The 18,545-nt window shown below is 41.4% G+C and overlaps 1 protein-coding gene across 2 annotated transcripts in view; it reads left to right on the top strand.

Annotated features, from left to right (window-relative positions):
- Window positions 1-12,856, top strand: part of rmdn2 (regulator of microtubule dynamics 2) — a 34,779-nt gene extending 21,923 nt beyond the window's left edge. For both annotated transcript variants that reach the window (XM_080449323.1, XM_080449322.1), the window contains 6 exons: window positions 4,465-4,540; window positions 5,185-5,262; window positions 7,252-7,350; window positions 8,710-8,763; window positions 9,108-9,188; window positions 10,853-12,856. In XM_080449323.1, coding sequence (XP_080305449.1) covers window positions 4,465-4,540; window positions 5,185-5,262; window positions 7,252-7,350; window positions 8,710-8,763; window positions 9,108-9,188; window positions 10,853-10,906 — 442 coding nt within the window. In that variant the 3' untranslated portion in view covers window positions 10,907-12,856. The remainder of the gene's footprint in view (window positions 1-4,464; window positions 4,541-5,184; window positions 5,263-7,251; window positions 7,351-8,709; window positions 8,764-9,107; window positions 9,189-10,852) is intronic.
- Window positions 12,857-18,545: the final 5,689 nt, after the last annotated feature.

Raw genomic sequence — 18,545 nt, 5'->3', positions numbered from 1 at the left:
TTAGGGTTGTCATGACAACAATGCACCCCTTTCCCCCCTCATGTTTTATTTGTTGCTATGGCGACTCTTGCATGCTCGTTATCTTACGCATCGCTTGTGTGTGGAAGTATCAGTATTAACCAGTTAAACCCTGTGTACTTCATGGTACGTCAAATAGTGAAAATAGCTAAATGTGTCATGACGCATTGTGAGCTTGTAGATTGGCTCGATTTTTTCACTTCGGTGTGCGACACCTGTGCGCAACCAAGTATGAATCACTCTTTACATTCACACAGTCAGGGTTTAAACAAATGCCCCCCACCACGCATAAGCACACACACGCACACACGTATGCAAAAACACTATCCATTTCTTCAGTCATGGGCAAAATATATACGTATATCAGCAGGCATTGCTCATTCCCACACCATGTTTCTAACAGGTTGCCCTTGAATTCCTAGAGTTCCTCCCATCTGTTCAGAGCAGTTTTTAGCCTGGAGCACAGCCTATACCTCTCTCTCTGAATGAGCTCTCTATGTTTGGACTTGAAGGCTGAAATCAATCTGCGGTTTCCGCCTAGCAGCCAACACTTAGAAACTTTTGTTTTTACCCATCAGAGTGGGGGATTTCAGTGAGCCCCGATGAAAGCATGGCCCTCACCTTGCGCAACTGGCGTTCTGTCTTTTTCTCATCTTCCCCTGGAACCCACGCCCCCCCCACCCCACCCCCCCTTTCTGCCACTTTGTCGATATTTCCCCCCCTCACGGTGGAAAGTCATGCAAGATAGTATTTCAACACAGGGAGAGAAAGGAAAGGCTAAACAACAGCAGGTAGGCCCCTGAGGCTTGACACACCTCTCCACACCTTCACATCCCATCTCCCTGACACTCTCTCCCTCCCACCTCTCCTTCAGCTCTCTGCTCCCATGCATCTCTCCCCTCTGGAGGCACGGCACCTTTTCACACGCCGAAAATGTAAAGTTTACTTAAGGAATGAGGTAGATTCTTGCCATCATTGCTCGTTATACAGTGAGCGTTATTTAAATTGGCATGACATACTGCACATGCTTTCTCTCTCTCCCAATGTTTTGTGATGCATTGCATGTAATACCAATTATTATTTGTTAACGGTTGTAAATAATAGCTGGGGGGGTGCGCACTTACTGTAAATACAAGTTAGGCATGAACATTAACACAATCGCTGGTCTGTCCTGTGTTGAATGAGCTCCCCTCCAGTGTTGCTCCATAGGGAAACTCCAGGTAGGGGGTGTGAGCCAACACCATTATGTACTTGGCCAATGAGCTCTGGCACTGGCACTTGCACTCCTGGGTCCAAATACTTCTGATTAAGCACTGCCAGCATTGCTACATGCTGAATAATGATACACGACACCAATCAGAGAATAGGGAAAATATGTCCTGCGGTAGCCTAGCTGTTGAGCAATCTTCCCCACACAGCCCTCACCTGTGCAATGCTTGATCTCAACTGGGATTAGTACTACCTTCAGGTATGCTACTCATCTCTCCCCTCCCTTGCCCTTAGTTGAGATTTATTGCTCTTAATAACATAATATGTTTCAGATCGCAAGGATAAAGTATACATAGAAATTGCTGCCTGATAGGTTAGGATGATATAAACGTCAATGGCGAGGATTGAATTCATGTTTATATTGCTGTGATAGACTCACATAGCATTGGGGGGGGATTTCTATTTGGAGAGAGACAAGAGATAGACTATCAGGTCATATTAGCTACATAGTAACGCTAGAGTGCAAACTTGAATTAGAAAAATCGTGCAAATCGAGAAATATTTATAGAAGTATTAAGTAATCGTGGTTAGAGTGTACGTCCTGAGCTTGGGTGGTCGGGGTTCAATTCCCTGGCCCGGTCATACCAAAGACTATAAAAATGAGACCCAATGCCTCCCTGCTTGGCACTCAGTATCAAGGGTTGGACTGGGGGTAAGTCCCTGCGACATACTAGCGTCATATCCAGTTGTACATCATGGCTGGGGATATACTTGTACAAGGTACATCAAGCCGCCTCACGCTATAGAAACAGGAGATAGACTCCTGCCCCTATGGGCCATATGGCTCAGGAACCGTTGGCTCCCAAGGCTACTTACCTATAGTTGGCGGTCACTGTAGAACCAGAGGACAACACAGTTGGGGTGTCCAGCGGGAGTTCATTTGTTGGTAGGAAGTGGTGACCAGGAGCAAACCAACAGCCTTCTGGCTTGGTTTCCTCACAAGTGGTAGCCAGTGATGGTTTTAGGATTTGCTCAAAGCCTTCCCATCCAGAAGTGTGTTTTCATTGGAAGCCAGACGGCACAACTTGCAGACAGATAGCATCTTTGCTCCTGTGATGTTGTAAAGCTCCCCTCTCAATGTGCGCCAACCATCAGTGGTGTGGGCACACCCATACCATCTTAAGAAAATAAACATGGGCATTTATTTTACAGTTGCTCACGGATCGCCCACCTTTTGTTTCCTTGGCAGAGAAAGTGCAAGACACTTAACGCATATGATGTTTGGCACTTGTTTTATTTTTGCTCATTTCCACACCGCCCACATTAAATGGAAGTCACATTGTGTAGCACGAAAGGGTTGAGATTTATGTTCGCAAATGGTTGCACACAATTACAAGCCCCCTGGATGACGGCTCCTTATTTTTTTTACATGTTCTTTTTGAACAGCGGTTGTAAGCAATAATCACCGAAGTCACATACATCAATTAAATATCTGCGGTGAGCGATTGAAATGCATAAACCATGCTCCAACTAAATTTCGTACTTCCCCATCACCTGAATCAAAACTTGCGCTCTGCCACAAACCGCCAAATAATCCCCCCTTTTCACAATCACTGTTTGCTTTTCACACTGTTTAGGCACGCTGTGCCTGCCTCATTTCACCTGATCAAAATCCAGAGAGATGGTGCAAGTGAGTGATTACAGGAGCCCAACTACAAATCATGCTCTGCTTAAGGAAAATAAAACCACACACACACAAACACACACACACTCTCTCTACACTCGGATGCCATCTACCATCAGTACCACCATGTCGGATGACACTGTCAAGATGACCTTGCACCCCCCAATCCGCCATACAATAGGGTGTTTTGTGTTGCACTGCAGTGTTTGACACAGAGCACCAGCAGGATTACGGCAGCATAGTGGTGGAAGGACTTTGATCACTTCTTCCCGGTCTTCTGCAAGCTCTCCGAGCAATGCCTGGCCCACTTCAGACCGGGGGGAAGTAGAACTCCCTTCTTCACCACTCACTGTTCTAAGTCAGTGTTTTAATTAGGGAATAGAGTGAGGGGAAATGAGAGGCAAAGCAGCTTATGTCTGCTGATGTTGTCTAATGAGGAGCCTTGTTAAGGAAGGCAGAGTGTTGTGGCCCCAGGGTTGACTTGTAGCTAGTGACCCAGAGAAAGGGTGGTGTGGCTGGGAGTCACTGCTCACTGCTCCCATCCGTATACCCAAGCCTCCAGTTCTTGACTGTAAAATGGGTGTACAGTAATGTATGCGGTAGAGTTTGCGAGTGAAGGAGGATGCCGCACACTTTTAGTGCATATCCGTGGTCATAATGGAGGCATAGTTAACAATAGATGGCAAACATAATAAATGTTTGTGTATTTTTATATCCGAAGTCCCTAAAAGTCCAATCTTAATTACAGTACTTCCAGTCAAACAAAAAACATAATGTGTGATTACATCAGCAGGCACTACCAATTTCACCCAATAAAATGATGACTGGCACCTGTTAGTCCCAACGCTCAGTGGCCAATCCCTGTGTCATTGGTGTAGTCAGACATGTCCGTTACATTGGTCAATCCCTCTTCCATACAGAGCTGGTGCTAGACACTAGAGGGCGACGCTACTCTGTAGAAAGTAGAATGTAAAACAAATATAGCGGATGCAGCTATACAAATGGACGCAGCTAAACAAACGTTTGAAAACAAACGTTTATGTTTAGTAACATAAACTTAATTCAGCATTGCCTTGTTGTGTAATGCGCGATACACGACATGGCGTGCAGGAGTTTAATAGCCCGAGGGGACGGGACAGACTTTCCCCCACTGCTGTGATTGGCTGAGGAAACACCCAGCCTCTGTTTCACTAGGAAATACGTCAGGATATGGTTGCAAAAAGCCATTTCAGATGGTCTATAAACTGTTTATTAGCATTTTTGTGCACCCTCACTCAATTAAGACTGCTGTGGGTGGAGCCGGGGGGAGTGACTCAGAGAGCAGTGTCATGGTTAATTGATTGGCAGGTGTTTCCAATTGTGTAATTGTGCCAATGTTATATGGCTGTTCTCATGCATTTTTCTCAGTCTGTTTATCTTAAAATTGATTAAAGCAGATTCATAGTGTTTTTGGTATGGGAAGTCTGCACATAGTTTGGGTGCGCACATCCCCGCGTATATGGACTAGTGGTCTTCAAATGTTTAAAAGTGAACACAATATCCTTTGTCTGCAGGTATGCCATCATGTGTGGTATCATGGCAGAATATGACACGGTGCAGAACAAGATAAAGAATGGCTACATATTCAAGGTAAGTTGCATTCTAGCATATAGTCTAGGCAGCAGTATACTAGATTTGTAACTCCTATGCATATTGATAAGCATCTCCTTATCTCAGCTTTCAACCTGGTGTAAAAAGGGCACATCAACAAGCTCACACTGCGGCTTGTAGATCAGCTGTTGATGAAGTCAGGTTTAAATGGAGAAAGAAGATAAAATAAAACGCATATGAGCGTTCTTGTTGCCTTAATGTTTCTGTACTGTATGCATCTACCATGAATAGTCCGGGCAGTGCTTTTCCTGCACACTGTTGTAGAGGGCCTGTAGCCCTGCTTATATCACTTCTTGTGATATGCCAGTTGCATAAGATGGAGGGTGGAACAACGGCACGTAGCATTTTGTCTGCCTGTCATCTGCTTCCCCAACACTGTTTACCTGCAAAGCTCTGACAGGTTAAGCAGAAAGAGAGAGAGGGCTTGACACGGAGAAGAGGAAGATTAGAGAAAGAGCGAGTGGGTGTCGGGGGGTGTTTGTGAAATACTTGTGGGTTGGTGAAGCAGGATATAGATCAGGTGGGGAACAAAAGGCATGGTAAAGCCCCTGTGTCATTAATCAATATGACTAAATATTATTCTCTGCCCGTCTGTATATTTGTCCATCTGTCTCTCCTCCCAGGATCATCTAGATAAAGCCATTGAGCTTAAGCCACAGGACCCCCTGTCCTACTACCTACTAGGACGTTGGTGCTATGCGGTACGTGACGCATGCACACACACACACACACACACACACACACACACACACACACACACACACACACACACACACACACACACACACACACACACACACACACACACACACACACACACACACACACACACACACCCATTGTTCACATCTTTCCTCCCATTGGCAAATATGAATTTATGGAGGCTGACATTTCTGCATGGCCTAGCATCTTTGCTAACCCACCCACAGTTTCCCCTCATTCATTCCCACTGTTCAGATTTCCGCAGTGTTTGTTTGAGCCCTGCAGAAGGTGAACATTTTCAAAAAGTTTCAACAATTTCTAAAACTTTTTTTTTTTGTACAAAAATAGCAGATCTACAAGCTTACAATGTGTCAGGATGTGATGGTCTGTGATCTTGTAGATTGGCTATTTTCTCTATTTGTCCTACAACGAAGGCCTTAAGTGGTTAAATTACATTTGCATCAAAGAGCTATATGTATCCTATTTCTCCTCCTTGGAGCTGTTTCCCATATAGCTTATGGTTCAATCATTTAAATGAAAGAAGAAACAATTATTGATCATCACATACAATGATTTGGAACTTTTAATTCAATAAATGAAAATAAATGGACAAAGTATAGAAGTAAACCAGCGCAAAGTGCAAAGTATTCATGTTGATTAGCACGGGTAACTTGTTAACAATAATGGTTTCCTCAAAGGCAGGAAGTTTTTCTTAAAATAAAGGAGACACAGTTGATGGATTATGTAATGCACATGACTCTGGATCGCTGAGAATGTAGAACAGCTTTTTCTATGCGGTTTCAATTGAATGGGTTTCTGTGAGGAGGAGATAGTATGACTTTGCATTGAACATACTATGTGCAATACATACCGTGGTATTTATATTGTGCAATGGTCTAGCAGGGTCAGAAGTGGTTGTGCAGAAAACTTGACAAAACCATCATTTTCCCTTAAGCAGGCTTCCATTAGGCGGCTTCTTTGTAGAATAGCTGATAGAATTTCACTGTTCATATCCAGTTCTCTCACACACACACACACACACACACACACACACACACACACACACACACACACACACACACACACACACACACACACACACACACACACACACACACACACACACACACACACACACACACACACCTGTACAAAAACAGGGAGCAAGGGAGGCAGTGAGTGATTAAGCACATTTGGTGGTGGAAGTAACACCTGATGTTTTGGGGGGTTGAATTTTATGTGTTCTCAATGGCGTATTCGTATTCAACAATGATCTACTGTTTACATTGAAGCAGCAGTTCTCTTTGAAAGGCCCCATGATGACGCCAAGGCAATGCTACACCTGCAATTACATGTTGTGCTAAGATGAATGGGGTGAGGAAGGAACAGTTCATGTTTGACCCAGGCTGCTCCTGGCTATTCTCTTCTCTTACAACTGTCAGTGGGAAAAGACCAGTCTACAGGGTTCATGTGGTCATGGGATTTTAATATTGTATTTTCCAAGGCTGGAATAGAAAGAAAATGATATTTAGCCTATACAAAAGGAAGTGTGGATTTTTTTTTAACCCAGCCTGTTTTTCCATGTAATTGCCTTTTGATGGAATAAAAAGTCAAAAGCCAGATTATCTTGATTACTCAAGTTTCCAAGTGAAGCCAAAACAACATCTTGGCCATTCAGATAAACTTGTCAGCGGCAGAAAATCAAAACATTGGAACGGAGATGTTAACAAATACTCATGAAATTATAGTACAAGTCATAGAATCGTGGTGTGGAATTCAATAGTCAACATTTTCAAAAGAGTTTGAAATATGCTGTGCCAAAGAATAGCTGAGATTGTGTTAATTTCTATGGCATTATTATAAATGGACTTATGGAGGCAGAAGTCATATATTTGTATCTCAAATGACTGGATTGTGTTTTTTTTGGTCATTCAATTGAATTCAATAATACGGCTAATTCCCTAACAAGATTTTTGTGTGCGTTTCAGGTGGCTCAGTTATCGTGGATTGAGAGGAAAGTTGCCGCTACCTTATTTGGAGAGCCTCCAACTGCCACAGTCCAAGATGCACTGAAACATTTCCTTAAGGTACGTTCATTCACCCATGCCAGTTTTCTAGTTGGATTAAGTTTTAAGTTAATGGGGCTCAGATCAAAACCTTGCATCACAGATACATCAGAAGACAGACATCATAGAGGCAGGCTACATGACGCCAGAGATCCACATGGGAGCAACACAGTCGTGAGATCCACATGACAACATGTTGGATGATAACTGCACATAACAGTACATTCGATTAGAAGCCTTAGATCACTAAATACATTCGATTAGAAGCCTTAGATCACTAAATATGCAACCAGTCTATCTCTGACATTTTACAGTCTTGTCGATGGTGGATCATACTGTAATGTATGCATGTATGTAAATGAAAAAGAAATCGACAAAAAAAACTAAAAAGCTGTGTAGAGTTACTAGGATTAGTAACTGTATATAATTCAGTTACTGTTTTGGCAATTATAAACCCTTACTCGTTACTGGGGAAAGTAATGATATTACAGTAATGGATTACTGCCCAACACTCGTGAGTCGTGACAGCTATTTAAAACAGGAATCTGCTGTGAAATGGATTTACCCTGCTACTGTGATTTATTTATTTAGTTCCACAAATTGTTGTTGGATGTTGTTTTTATTATTTATTTGTTTTTAATTATGTTTTGGCATGCTCTCAAATATTGAACACGGAACACCCATTGCAACATGTGCAGCACACAGTGCTCTATTTGTCTGGTGTTAAATTGAAACTTGCCTCCAGGTTGCATTCTGCATCCAGTTCTTAAAGACCAACCCCTCTGTGTTTAGAAAGACTTAATCTGTGTTCCCACATTTCACATGTTTACATAGTAGAGAAATGAAATGTGCTCCTGGCCAATATTCTTATGCATGCGTCTTCCACATCTCGTGTGTATCTCACCCATCAATTTGATATAAGTGTTCCCTGTTAGAACTTGTCGCGCATGGCCGCAAGGACTCGGGAGAGAGGCTGTCTTTAGCTTCAACAAACACGTCCTGCAAGGTTATACAACATATCCTCAACCAATAGCCGGGTGTTATCTGTGCTGGCCTTGACTATGGCAGAATTGCCAAGGCTGTTGAGTCCAGGGAAAATGTCCACAGTCTGTGATTACCTGTGTGAAGTTGAGAAGATACATTTTTGTTATCCCTGCTTGGATTAAATGGCTGTTTAAATCACTGTTTCTCAGTGTAGGGTCCGGGGACCATCAGGTGTCCAAATAGACCCTTATGGGGCTGCAACTCTTGAGAGATACACTGAGGAATAGGGTAGTTATGAATGAATTGAGGCCTAATGCATACAAAACTGGGAGTCTTTGAAATGAAAAAGCTTGGTAACCGTGGAGCTTGTCTCTTTGTCTCTTCTTGCACTCACAGGTCGAGGAGATCCAACCCAGATATTCCAAAGTGAACTATGCGTATTTAGCCAAGGTTAGTATGTGACTTTAACCAGTTAAACCCTAGATACTTTGTTGACCGGGGTCTATCCTTTTATCACCAAATCTCTTTGCTGAAATTAGGCGATCTACAAGCTCGCAATATGTTGCGTTGCGAGCTTGTAGATCTGCTATTTTCGCCAAATCTTCGACTATCTTTGCTGAATGTTCAACTATCATGACATGTCCAGAATTGGGATGCTGGGTTTTATGCGGTTAAGATCCAGATTCAATTCAGTATCTTTATTTGATAGCCAGATCTTATTCTGGGACCACATTGTGTGTTAATCTATGAATAGTATAATGACATAAATATCATTGTTTCTTTTTCTTGGACAGTGCTACAGAGACCTGAACCAGAAAAAAGAGGCCAGAAAGATGTGTGAAGCTGCTTGTTCAATGGATACTGTCTCTAAAGAGGTAAAGATTGTTAGTGGCCCATAATGGTGTATTTACCTCATTTTACCCCACTACAGTAGCTTACTAGTTTGGTATTTTCTCCACTGGCTACTGTCTTTGAGAGAAGAAGCACATTTCTATCCATTAAGAACTATATGCTGGGGGTCTGTCATGTTTAAGCCATTGACTATGGCTTCACAAAGCCGACCATTTTCCAAAGAAAGAAAGAATTTTCAAGAAAGAAAGTACGGTATGAAAATCAATTTGCAGACTTGAGATATCTCTTACTTGAGATAGGTCATCCAACGCACTAAATATATCATTGTGCAGTTAGTAATTGTCAAAGTTATTGTTGCATTTTAATGCATATTAAAGCGTATATTGATTTGAAAAGTCTAGCAGGAAAAGATCCCTGGAGAATTATTATTATCGTCTCCGCCAGTTTCAGGCACTGAAATGGGTTATATGAGTCAATGACAGAAACGCTAAATGTAAAGTATGTACAAGTACTACTGGCAATGGCAATAACAATACCCGCTCAACACATTTGACCTTTTATTTGAATGCACATTTACAGCCAGTGCAATGTGTCCAACATGTCTGTGATTTAAAAAATGTCTGTGTTTATGTGAGTAGCATTGTTACATGTAAAATCTACATAGTGAATAGCTGCATTCACAAACATTGTTCCCATCAACCAAAGGAACGGACGCTTGTTTCCTAGCGTCATATTTCCCATAAACCGGAGGGATGTGTCAGTTATTTACTGTAGAAGTGCATTGTAATTGGTTAATTACTGAGTACAATATAGCAACATACATACTACAGCATACTCTGTATCGATGAGTACTCAAAAGTAATACTCAATCTACGATAGAAAAGTCGCTGAGAGGATAACACAGTCCTGTTTGCTGATTGACACGGCTGAGATCAAATTATGCAATTAATAAATGTATTAAAGAACATAGTCAACTCTAAATATATTCAACATAATCACAGCGATCAAAAGAAAAACAGCTGTCATGCACCCTCTCTCTTCTCAGCAGATGAACAACAGGTGCTTGTATTAAGATAAGAATGTTCCCACCCACATCCCCGTGACCCAACTATACACAATCACTGTGACTGTACAGTAACAAAAATAAACAAATGTATAACCAAAATAATAAACAATTATAAAATTGCCCATTTACAATAAACCCATTCCTACAGAACTCATACTTGGTCATGAAAAAATGGTGTCGGAGCACCTCCAAATTTAGTTCGTTTTGAGTAACTAGAGGTTCATCTAGAGTTCGGGCCGCAATGCGGCGCACTGCCAATCCGACTGATATGCCCATATATGGAGATCTCTGTATTCGTCAGCCCTTGTCCCTTTTATGCCCAAACACACAAAGGAACCCTGAGGGTCCCTGGACCCCACTTTGAGAGCCAGTGCTTTAAAGCCATCACCCGGAATATGGTCTATGTATAATATATATGGCCAAAGCTGGAAGAAAACACTGTATTCTCATTACATACTGTATTAAAACAGACGGTTAAGTTTCCTTTGATCAGACATAGCTATTGTCTGTCATCTGGCTGGGGCCACAAACCACACTGCATCATAACATGGCTATAGAGCCGAGCTGAAAGAGGTCACTCTAGTGTATGTACTGTTTTGTAAAACGTTACCTCTCTCCCAGGATGAAGAAGCACAGAAGGAGCTGGACTTACTTTGCCCATCGCTTGGTGTATGAACACACTGTCCAATCGTCCAATGTTTCGGTGGCCATTCTTTCCACGGATTGGAAAAGAAGGGCTGTTTGCTCCACTGGTACCTTATCTACTTTGGACTCTCTGTGTGTATGCCTGACTGCGCGTGTGTGAGAGTGTGTTCCCTGAAATTGTATTCACTCTGTGAGTGTTTGTATGGGGGCGGGGGCTATATAAAAAAGCTACTATCGTGTTCCAGTGAGCACACAGACACAATTGTATTATATGTAAAAGGATATTTCAGAGCTATATGTACATTTATATTTTGTCCTCTGGCACTCTTACAGTGGTGCAAGTAGGGTGTTGCTCAATTACATTTTGGACACATGGCTCCATAAGGGATTACACCTGTAACATTTACGCTACAGGTCACTCGCACTAACTGCTGCATCATCTTGTTTGCTCATCATTAGGAATGAGGGACTGTCGGAGTTAAAACCATCTTGCCAGTTTTAAAAGCAAACAGGTAGACTAAACAGATGTTTTACTCCGTTTCAGGAAAACAAACAAGTCATATCTGAACTTAAACTGTACTATATCTGATTGTATTTTCTGACATCTACACAGACATCTTGCAATCAAGTCTGCAGGATAATACTGTTAACAAGAGTGAATATTTCACAGAATTTAAGTGAATTGTCTTTTATTGGTAAAGATACTGTGAGTTGCAAGCATGTGTCCCCGGTCCCTGATCCCTGATCCAGTATTCCAGTGTCAAAGTTAGATCAAATGGAAATGTACTTTATATCGAATATCCAGTTGCACTGAGGATGAGTGTATATATGCACCAGTGTGTCTCGAAAACACCTTGACTACAAAGAGCCGTCAACATTTTAGGAAAGCGATTTTTGGAGCCTGTTCCCTCTGCTCCATTTCCTGTTTTTGTTTTGTCTCCTGCTTCACGTTCAAGTGGCACTGGCCAAAACAAGACCTCCAACAATGGTGCACCCAAACAAACATGTTGATCTGTGACCACTCGATGACCTTTGGCCCTCTTTTCACTGCAGTCTTCAAACCAGCGTGGATGCAGATTGGCAACATATACATGCACAGCATAATCTAGCATTTCATTTACTCTTATTACTATAGATAACCCTAGCTGTCCTGGGCCACAACTTGTATAATGTAGGATCACTGGAGCTAATGTCATCGCTCCTGTAATGTAACAAATTCTGAAATATCACACAGCTAAATCTGCTATATCAACAATTCAAAATATAATAAGTAAGTTTACATTATCCATGCTTTGATCGCAGTGTTCTCAGATTTGTATGTATGTAAATGGAGTTATTGAGAGAAACGTAGGATCCGTCCTAAACACGGTTGTCCAGCTTCTCTCTGTAGACAGAGGTGGCATAGAAGTGAGTGGCTTACTGGCTTTACAGTGAAATAGCAGGAAGTGGTCATCTAGTCTTCACTAGTATGTTTTCATGGTGCTTGAGTTTGCATTCCAATTGAAACAATGCCCTTTTTGTAATATGACCTGATGAGACTGAATTAATTTGAGATTTTATATAATGTTACAGTACATCAGTCAGATCGAAAATGGAGCATTAGTTTTTCGACACAAGTCAACGCTAAACGAACGCTATTTTATAATTTTATGTTATTTTTCTCTTCTGGTTCTTAAAACGGGAGCTAAACGCTAACAGTGAAACAGGGAAGCGTTTCGGCCCCTGTTTTGATACAATTTTATATTTATTATGTCCCTATCGGGACTTAACTCGGACAGTGCGGAGTCGGCTGAAGGTGCCCACCACGCTCGGCACGGCATGGCAACTCGCTCGCCTAAGCTCGCTCGGCGGTGCCTCTCGTGGCTCAAGTCACCTTCAGACGGCGCGCCTCCGTCGGTGAAAACAAGCACTCCTTTTTCAATCTGACTGGTTTTCCAATCATACTGTGACGTAAATGTGCAGCTGACTTGACTAGTTTTTTTTTAAATACTCTTAACGTAAATACATTTTAAATGTTCTGTTAAAAATGAGTGATGGGAACATTAAAGACGAGCTGAAATCCATCCTTTTAGAGCATATCTGCAGTCATATGGGGGACATTGTGTGTCCAATCTTGATTCTTTCCTTTCAAAAGAAAGTGTCATACGTGTGCTTACATCAGCATTTACAAGCCAATTTCAACCAATATTACATCCACGTCAATCAATCTTCGTCCTAAGATTCATTATTATACAGACAGACACTACTGGGCGGTGCTGTATGCACTGGCCACGTTTAGGATGGCGGAAGCGTGAAAAAGGATCAATGTTTTTGTTCTGTGACGTGTATAAAACAAACAAAATAATGGCTGACATTATATGCAATGACTTCTGCCATATGCTATTTAATTGTCCCCAATAGAAAAATATATATATATAAAAAATACAAATAAAGGTTTGCATTTTATAGCTAAACAGTTGAAAAATAGGCAATGCAGTAACATTTTAAAAACAAAGACAAATATGCATTTGTTACACAACATTAATTACAAATGCTTTATTTTTATTTGATATTTTTGGGGCTTTTCTGCCTTTATTGATAATACAGCGGTGATTTCACAGGAAATGAGGAAAAGTCAGGGAGTGACATGCAGCAAACGTCCACTGGGCTCGGGAGTCAAACTCGGGGCTCTCTGTCAGTCTCCATCAGAGTCTTAACCACTAGGCCACCGGCACCCCACAAATGCTCTTCATATTTTTTTTGCTGCTCTTCCTCTGCGTGGCTGTCTCAAACTCAACAGACTGAATATTGTCCATGGTTTTCATTTTCTTGGATGCGTTCCCTTTGCCCTGGCCAGATGACTTTCCTATGGTCTCTGGTGCTTCGGGGGCTAGGGTCACAGCCTCGACAGGAGCTGCTTCAGTAGCCTTTACCTTTAAATGGGCTCTGAACTGTTTTATCAGAGAGATCCTCCACTTCATCTTTGACTTCAAAAGCAATGAAGCTAAGTGCTTCTTTTTCAGGGGAAACCCTTCGTCGCCTCATATTAAACTAAATGCAGTTAAGAAGAGGTAGAGATCTGTGCACTTGACAAATTTACGATTCTGTCCCTGTACTCTGCAACCTTTGATGCTGAGTACCAAGCAGGGAGGCATTGGGTCCCATTTTTTTTGTCTTTGGTTTGACCCAGCCGGGGATTGAACTCCTACTTCCCTGTCTCAGGGCGGACACTTTAACCTCAAGGCCACTTGATATTTTGTCTGCCTCTTTTGGCTGTGCTGGGTTTTTGTTCATTGTGTACAAGTTTTGCCTTGCGTCCCTGACTGGCCCTTACAGCAGATTTCTTGGAATGTGATGCATTTTCTTGTTCATCTTCAAGTTGCACATTTTCAACCACCTTCTTCCATCTTCTCTGTGCTGCGGACAACCATGTCATTGTAGGCCGGAAGAGCTGCCTTTCTGCTTTTCTTGACTGGCCCTGCAGAAACCTCTCTTTTACTGTCAGTATCTTGAGCTTTGCTCTCCTTTTTTGGCCTTCCTTGACCCTGGGTAGCAGACTTTAATTTGGCATAGGGACATGCAGTTGTCTCAACAATAGCTGCTTCATGATGGGCACGAAGGTGGTGCTGGCCCTTGGGTGTCTCTGTGGTGATGATGAGCGGTTTGTCCTGAACCTCTGTAGATTCAGGAGGCACTAGACTCTTGATTTCCTGCTTCCTCCTCCTTCTGGGCTTCTCAGCTGGGGCGATGACAGCCTCTTTGTGTTCCTCTTGAGTCTCAACAGTCTTGGGCAAATCTTGTGTAGACTTCCTCCCTCTTCCATTCCAAACTCTTGTTCCCACAGCGACGGAGGATTGTTGAGAGAAATTGAAATCTGAGAGCAGATTTTTGTGGTGCTGGCCCTTGGGTGTCTCTGTGGTGATGATGAGCGGTTTGTCCTGAACCTCTGTAGATTCAGGAGGCACTAGACTCTTGATTTCCTGCTTCCTCCTCCTTCTGGTGGTGCTGGCCCTTGGGTGTCTCTGTGGTGATGATGAGCGGTTTGTCCTGAACCTCTGTAGATTCAGGAGGCACTAGACTCTTGATTTCCTGCTTCCTCCTCCTTCTGGGCTTCTCAGCTGGGGCGATGACAGCCTCCTTGTGTACCTCTTGAGTCTCAACAGTCTTGGGCAAATCTTGTGTAGACTTCCTCCCTCTTCCATTCCAAACTCTTGTTCCCACAGCGACGGAGGATTGTTGAGAGAAATTGAAATCTGAAAGCAGATTTTTGTGGTAAAATTCCATATTAATGCTCTAGATATATGCAGAGTGCAAACTGCAAAAAAAATCTCCAGGATTTTCATGGTTAAGCTTCAAAAACATATTAACCAGACCAAAAAACTGATTTTTGATGGAGTGAAGATGCTCGAAAATGCCATTTCAGCTCGTCTTTAAATGGAGTGTAAGTGATGTATTTTTGTTAAAATAAGTGTTGAATAGCTCTATATTCCAATAGCAATCACTGCTCACAATGTACATGTTCAGTAACATGGGTCTTCTTCTCTCTCTAGTCTGCTGTGAATTCATGTGAGCGTGATGGGAATGCGCAATAAGAACCGCCTTTTTGTCAGAATATAGAACTATTTAACACGTAGTCATACTGTGTAACTTATTCAATTTTCTTTTTTCACACCGGCCACTTACCAAAATTACACTGACAAGTTCATAAATACTGTTTCTGACAAGGTTGTTGTTTGCTTTGCAAAAATAATCTTAAGCACTAAAACCCTGCAACATTTGTTTTGGAGCGGTACTTCCGTGATTTTGATTAGATCTGCATTTTGTGAATCCCAGTTCTTACAGGCCAAAGTCGCCAAAAAGATGCCTAAAATGAATTGTTACACAGTATCACTTTAATGAAACTAATACATGTAACTTACACCTGCTTTAACCTATTAAACATTTTATTAATTTAAAAAGTGTTACAGGGATGATGTCTTTTTGAAGGCAAACCTGTAAGTTACTTATGCTATGGGTTCCCATGGCAGATTGCCAGTGGAATGTTTGCAAAATAAGCTCTGTTGCAAACAAAAGATGATATTCACACATTTTGTTCACCAATGTAATCAACATGAATCAGCACACGTTTTAATGATTTTTGAACCACACATGCACCTTCAGTAAGTTAAAAAATTGCACATAATGGTTCACGTTTGAGATATTAACGGGTTTTATGTCATAAAGGAAAACATGAAACTTATTTTCTGAATACATTGAAAACCCTATGTTAGAATTTATATCGATAAATAAATCTAGCAAGGAACTAGAAGCTTTAACACTGGTGTAATCCATTATAGCTATATTTTATGATGAGATTAATGCAAATTTTGGGTTTTGTGGGTTTTTTATACTTTGGGATGAGGACAGGCCTCTCCTACTGTACCGATCATATGTCATGTTCCTCTGTTTTTTATTTCATTTTTTTCTAGAGTATCTAATTTATGAAAGCCACATGAAAAATGTAAATTGTTTCTTAAAACATTTCTTTGTTCTAGAGTATCAGAAGAAAAATTATGTATTTTGTTTTACCAAGGTGATGTACAGTGTTCCTTGAAGTTGTCTTATAAATTATACACTACATAGAGATTATACTGTACACTGTCGAGCGGTACCTGACCGTAATTAAACGAGTGCAATTCTGATATGTTGTTTGTTTGCAAACCTTTGTTTGTTGATTCAGGTGGACGAAAGGATAGATAGTTTGATTCCCAGCCGGCCAGAACATTTTCTGAAGCTCATCCCCGATCCCCCTATTCTCTCTGCATTTGAAAAGAAAAGGGGTTGGTGTGACTAAGAGATTAGCGAGAAAATCAAAAACAGATTATCAACTACAGCAGTGGTTTTCAATCTTTTTCATATCAAGGTCCATTATTTATTCGGCATTTGAGCCACGGACCACCATTTGATGAGACTTCGAATATTTCTTCTACATTCTCTTAATTGATCTATAAGGGTCCATTCGGTTATCAACTCCATCATTTAGCTGGGGACCACATGGAACCCCCCCAAGGACCACTGGTGGTCCCCGGACCACTGGTTGAGAAGCACTGAACTACAGGACAATGGTGAAGGACAATGAAAAGATATTCAGGAATTGAGGCCCTTCACATACTGTCACCATGTTGGCCATGTCTGATGCTGATAAGTTGAGTAATTTTTGACAATAGCTGCAGACAAACTAACAAACACAAACAGACAAGCAGGGTGCAGGAGGTACAGTAGTGGCCGTTTTGGAATCGGAAGATTCCTGGTTGAATCCCCAGCTCCTCCTGGCTTTGCGACCAACTGATCCTGATGAGCAGGTTGGTGGTGCCTTGCATGGTTTCCTCCATCATCAGTCAGTGTCTGAATGGGTAAATGTAATGCACACTGTTAAGCATTGGTTCTCAAAGTGGGGTCCGGGGACCCCCATGGGTCCTTGAGGGGGTCCCTAGCGAAATTAGTTGATATATCGTCTTTGATTGAATTGATTGAATATTTTATTAGGCAAAAAATGTAAAACAGCACAGTTACATTTAAAATACTTTGTCTAACAGGTCCGTTCATAAAAGTCCTTGCGGACTTGTTTCCAATGAGGGCCTTGGTATTCAATTCATAGACATATATAGTGGCACCACATTTCAAATATCATTACAAAAAAAAACAGTGGCCAAATGAACTGCTGTAAAGCGCTTTGGATGAAGGCACTATAAATGCACCATTTACCATTTTACCTCCGCCTGGCAGAGATAATGAAGTCTTACATAGATACCACAAGATGCCGCTGCCCCAGGCTAGCACTACTAAGGAAATTCATAAGTTGTTTAGTAAATTCACAAGTTGTATAGAACGGCTATCTACTACATTCAAGTGCACTGGACCCAACAAGATGTCAGGTGGTTTACTTGCATCTAAAGAGTGTTGCAGGCTATATCCAGTAGTATGGTAAGCCTGGTGATGAAAGTTCTTGAAATGAATGAAATGCCATAATTGATTAAGCATTTAAGTACACAAAAACAAAAGTATTTTGTTACTTCTTTTTTTTTCCATCCAGCAAAATACAACTTAAAATGAAATACTAATTTTAAATACATTAAATCGACATCTATGGCAATAGTTAAATATGAGTGCATGATTAAAATGTTATGGGGGATTTTTTTCCTGCTTTATTATAAACCAAATATTGACATTGGTCCAAAACCAATAGAACAACAGGCAGGTTCTTGCGTGACTTTGAGTGATGTTGTAGTTTTAATGCCCACCTTCCTTTTTTGCAGACATGTACTGTAAATTGTGCCAGGTTTATTAGGATTTTGCCACTGGATCTGATTCAATCTAACTTCCTTCCAGTCTAGTCATGTCTCAGTTTTATGTATTACTTTGCCATGATGGAATCATCCTAAAGAGCTGGCTTCCAAATTAACCCCGTTGTTTGTGTAGTCTTGCAAGAACTCCGTTCTCTGGCTGTGATTGTTTTAGCATCCAACCAACTTAGACTGTGAGAGACGTAATTAAATTAAGACCATTACAAAAATAACTAATTTTCTATGATTGTTCAAATGCATGATATGTTTATCTCTGGGTGCACTTAAGGTCCTGTCATTCTAAAAGAATCACTGACACAGGTCAAGTTAGGCCATGTGTTCACACTGCAACGAATGAAACTAGGCCT

The sequence above is a fragment of the Gymnoscopelus braueri genome (assembly GCF_963280865.1).
Source record: "Gymnoscopelus braueri genome assembly, chromosome: 14".
Lineage (NCBI taxonomy): Eukaryota > Metazoa > Chordata > Actinopteri > Myctophiformes > Myctophidae > Gymnoscopelus > Gymnoscopelus braueri.
Note: the sequence above shows the minus strand (reverse complement) of the source record. Positions and strands in the feature narration are given on the sequence as shown.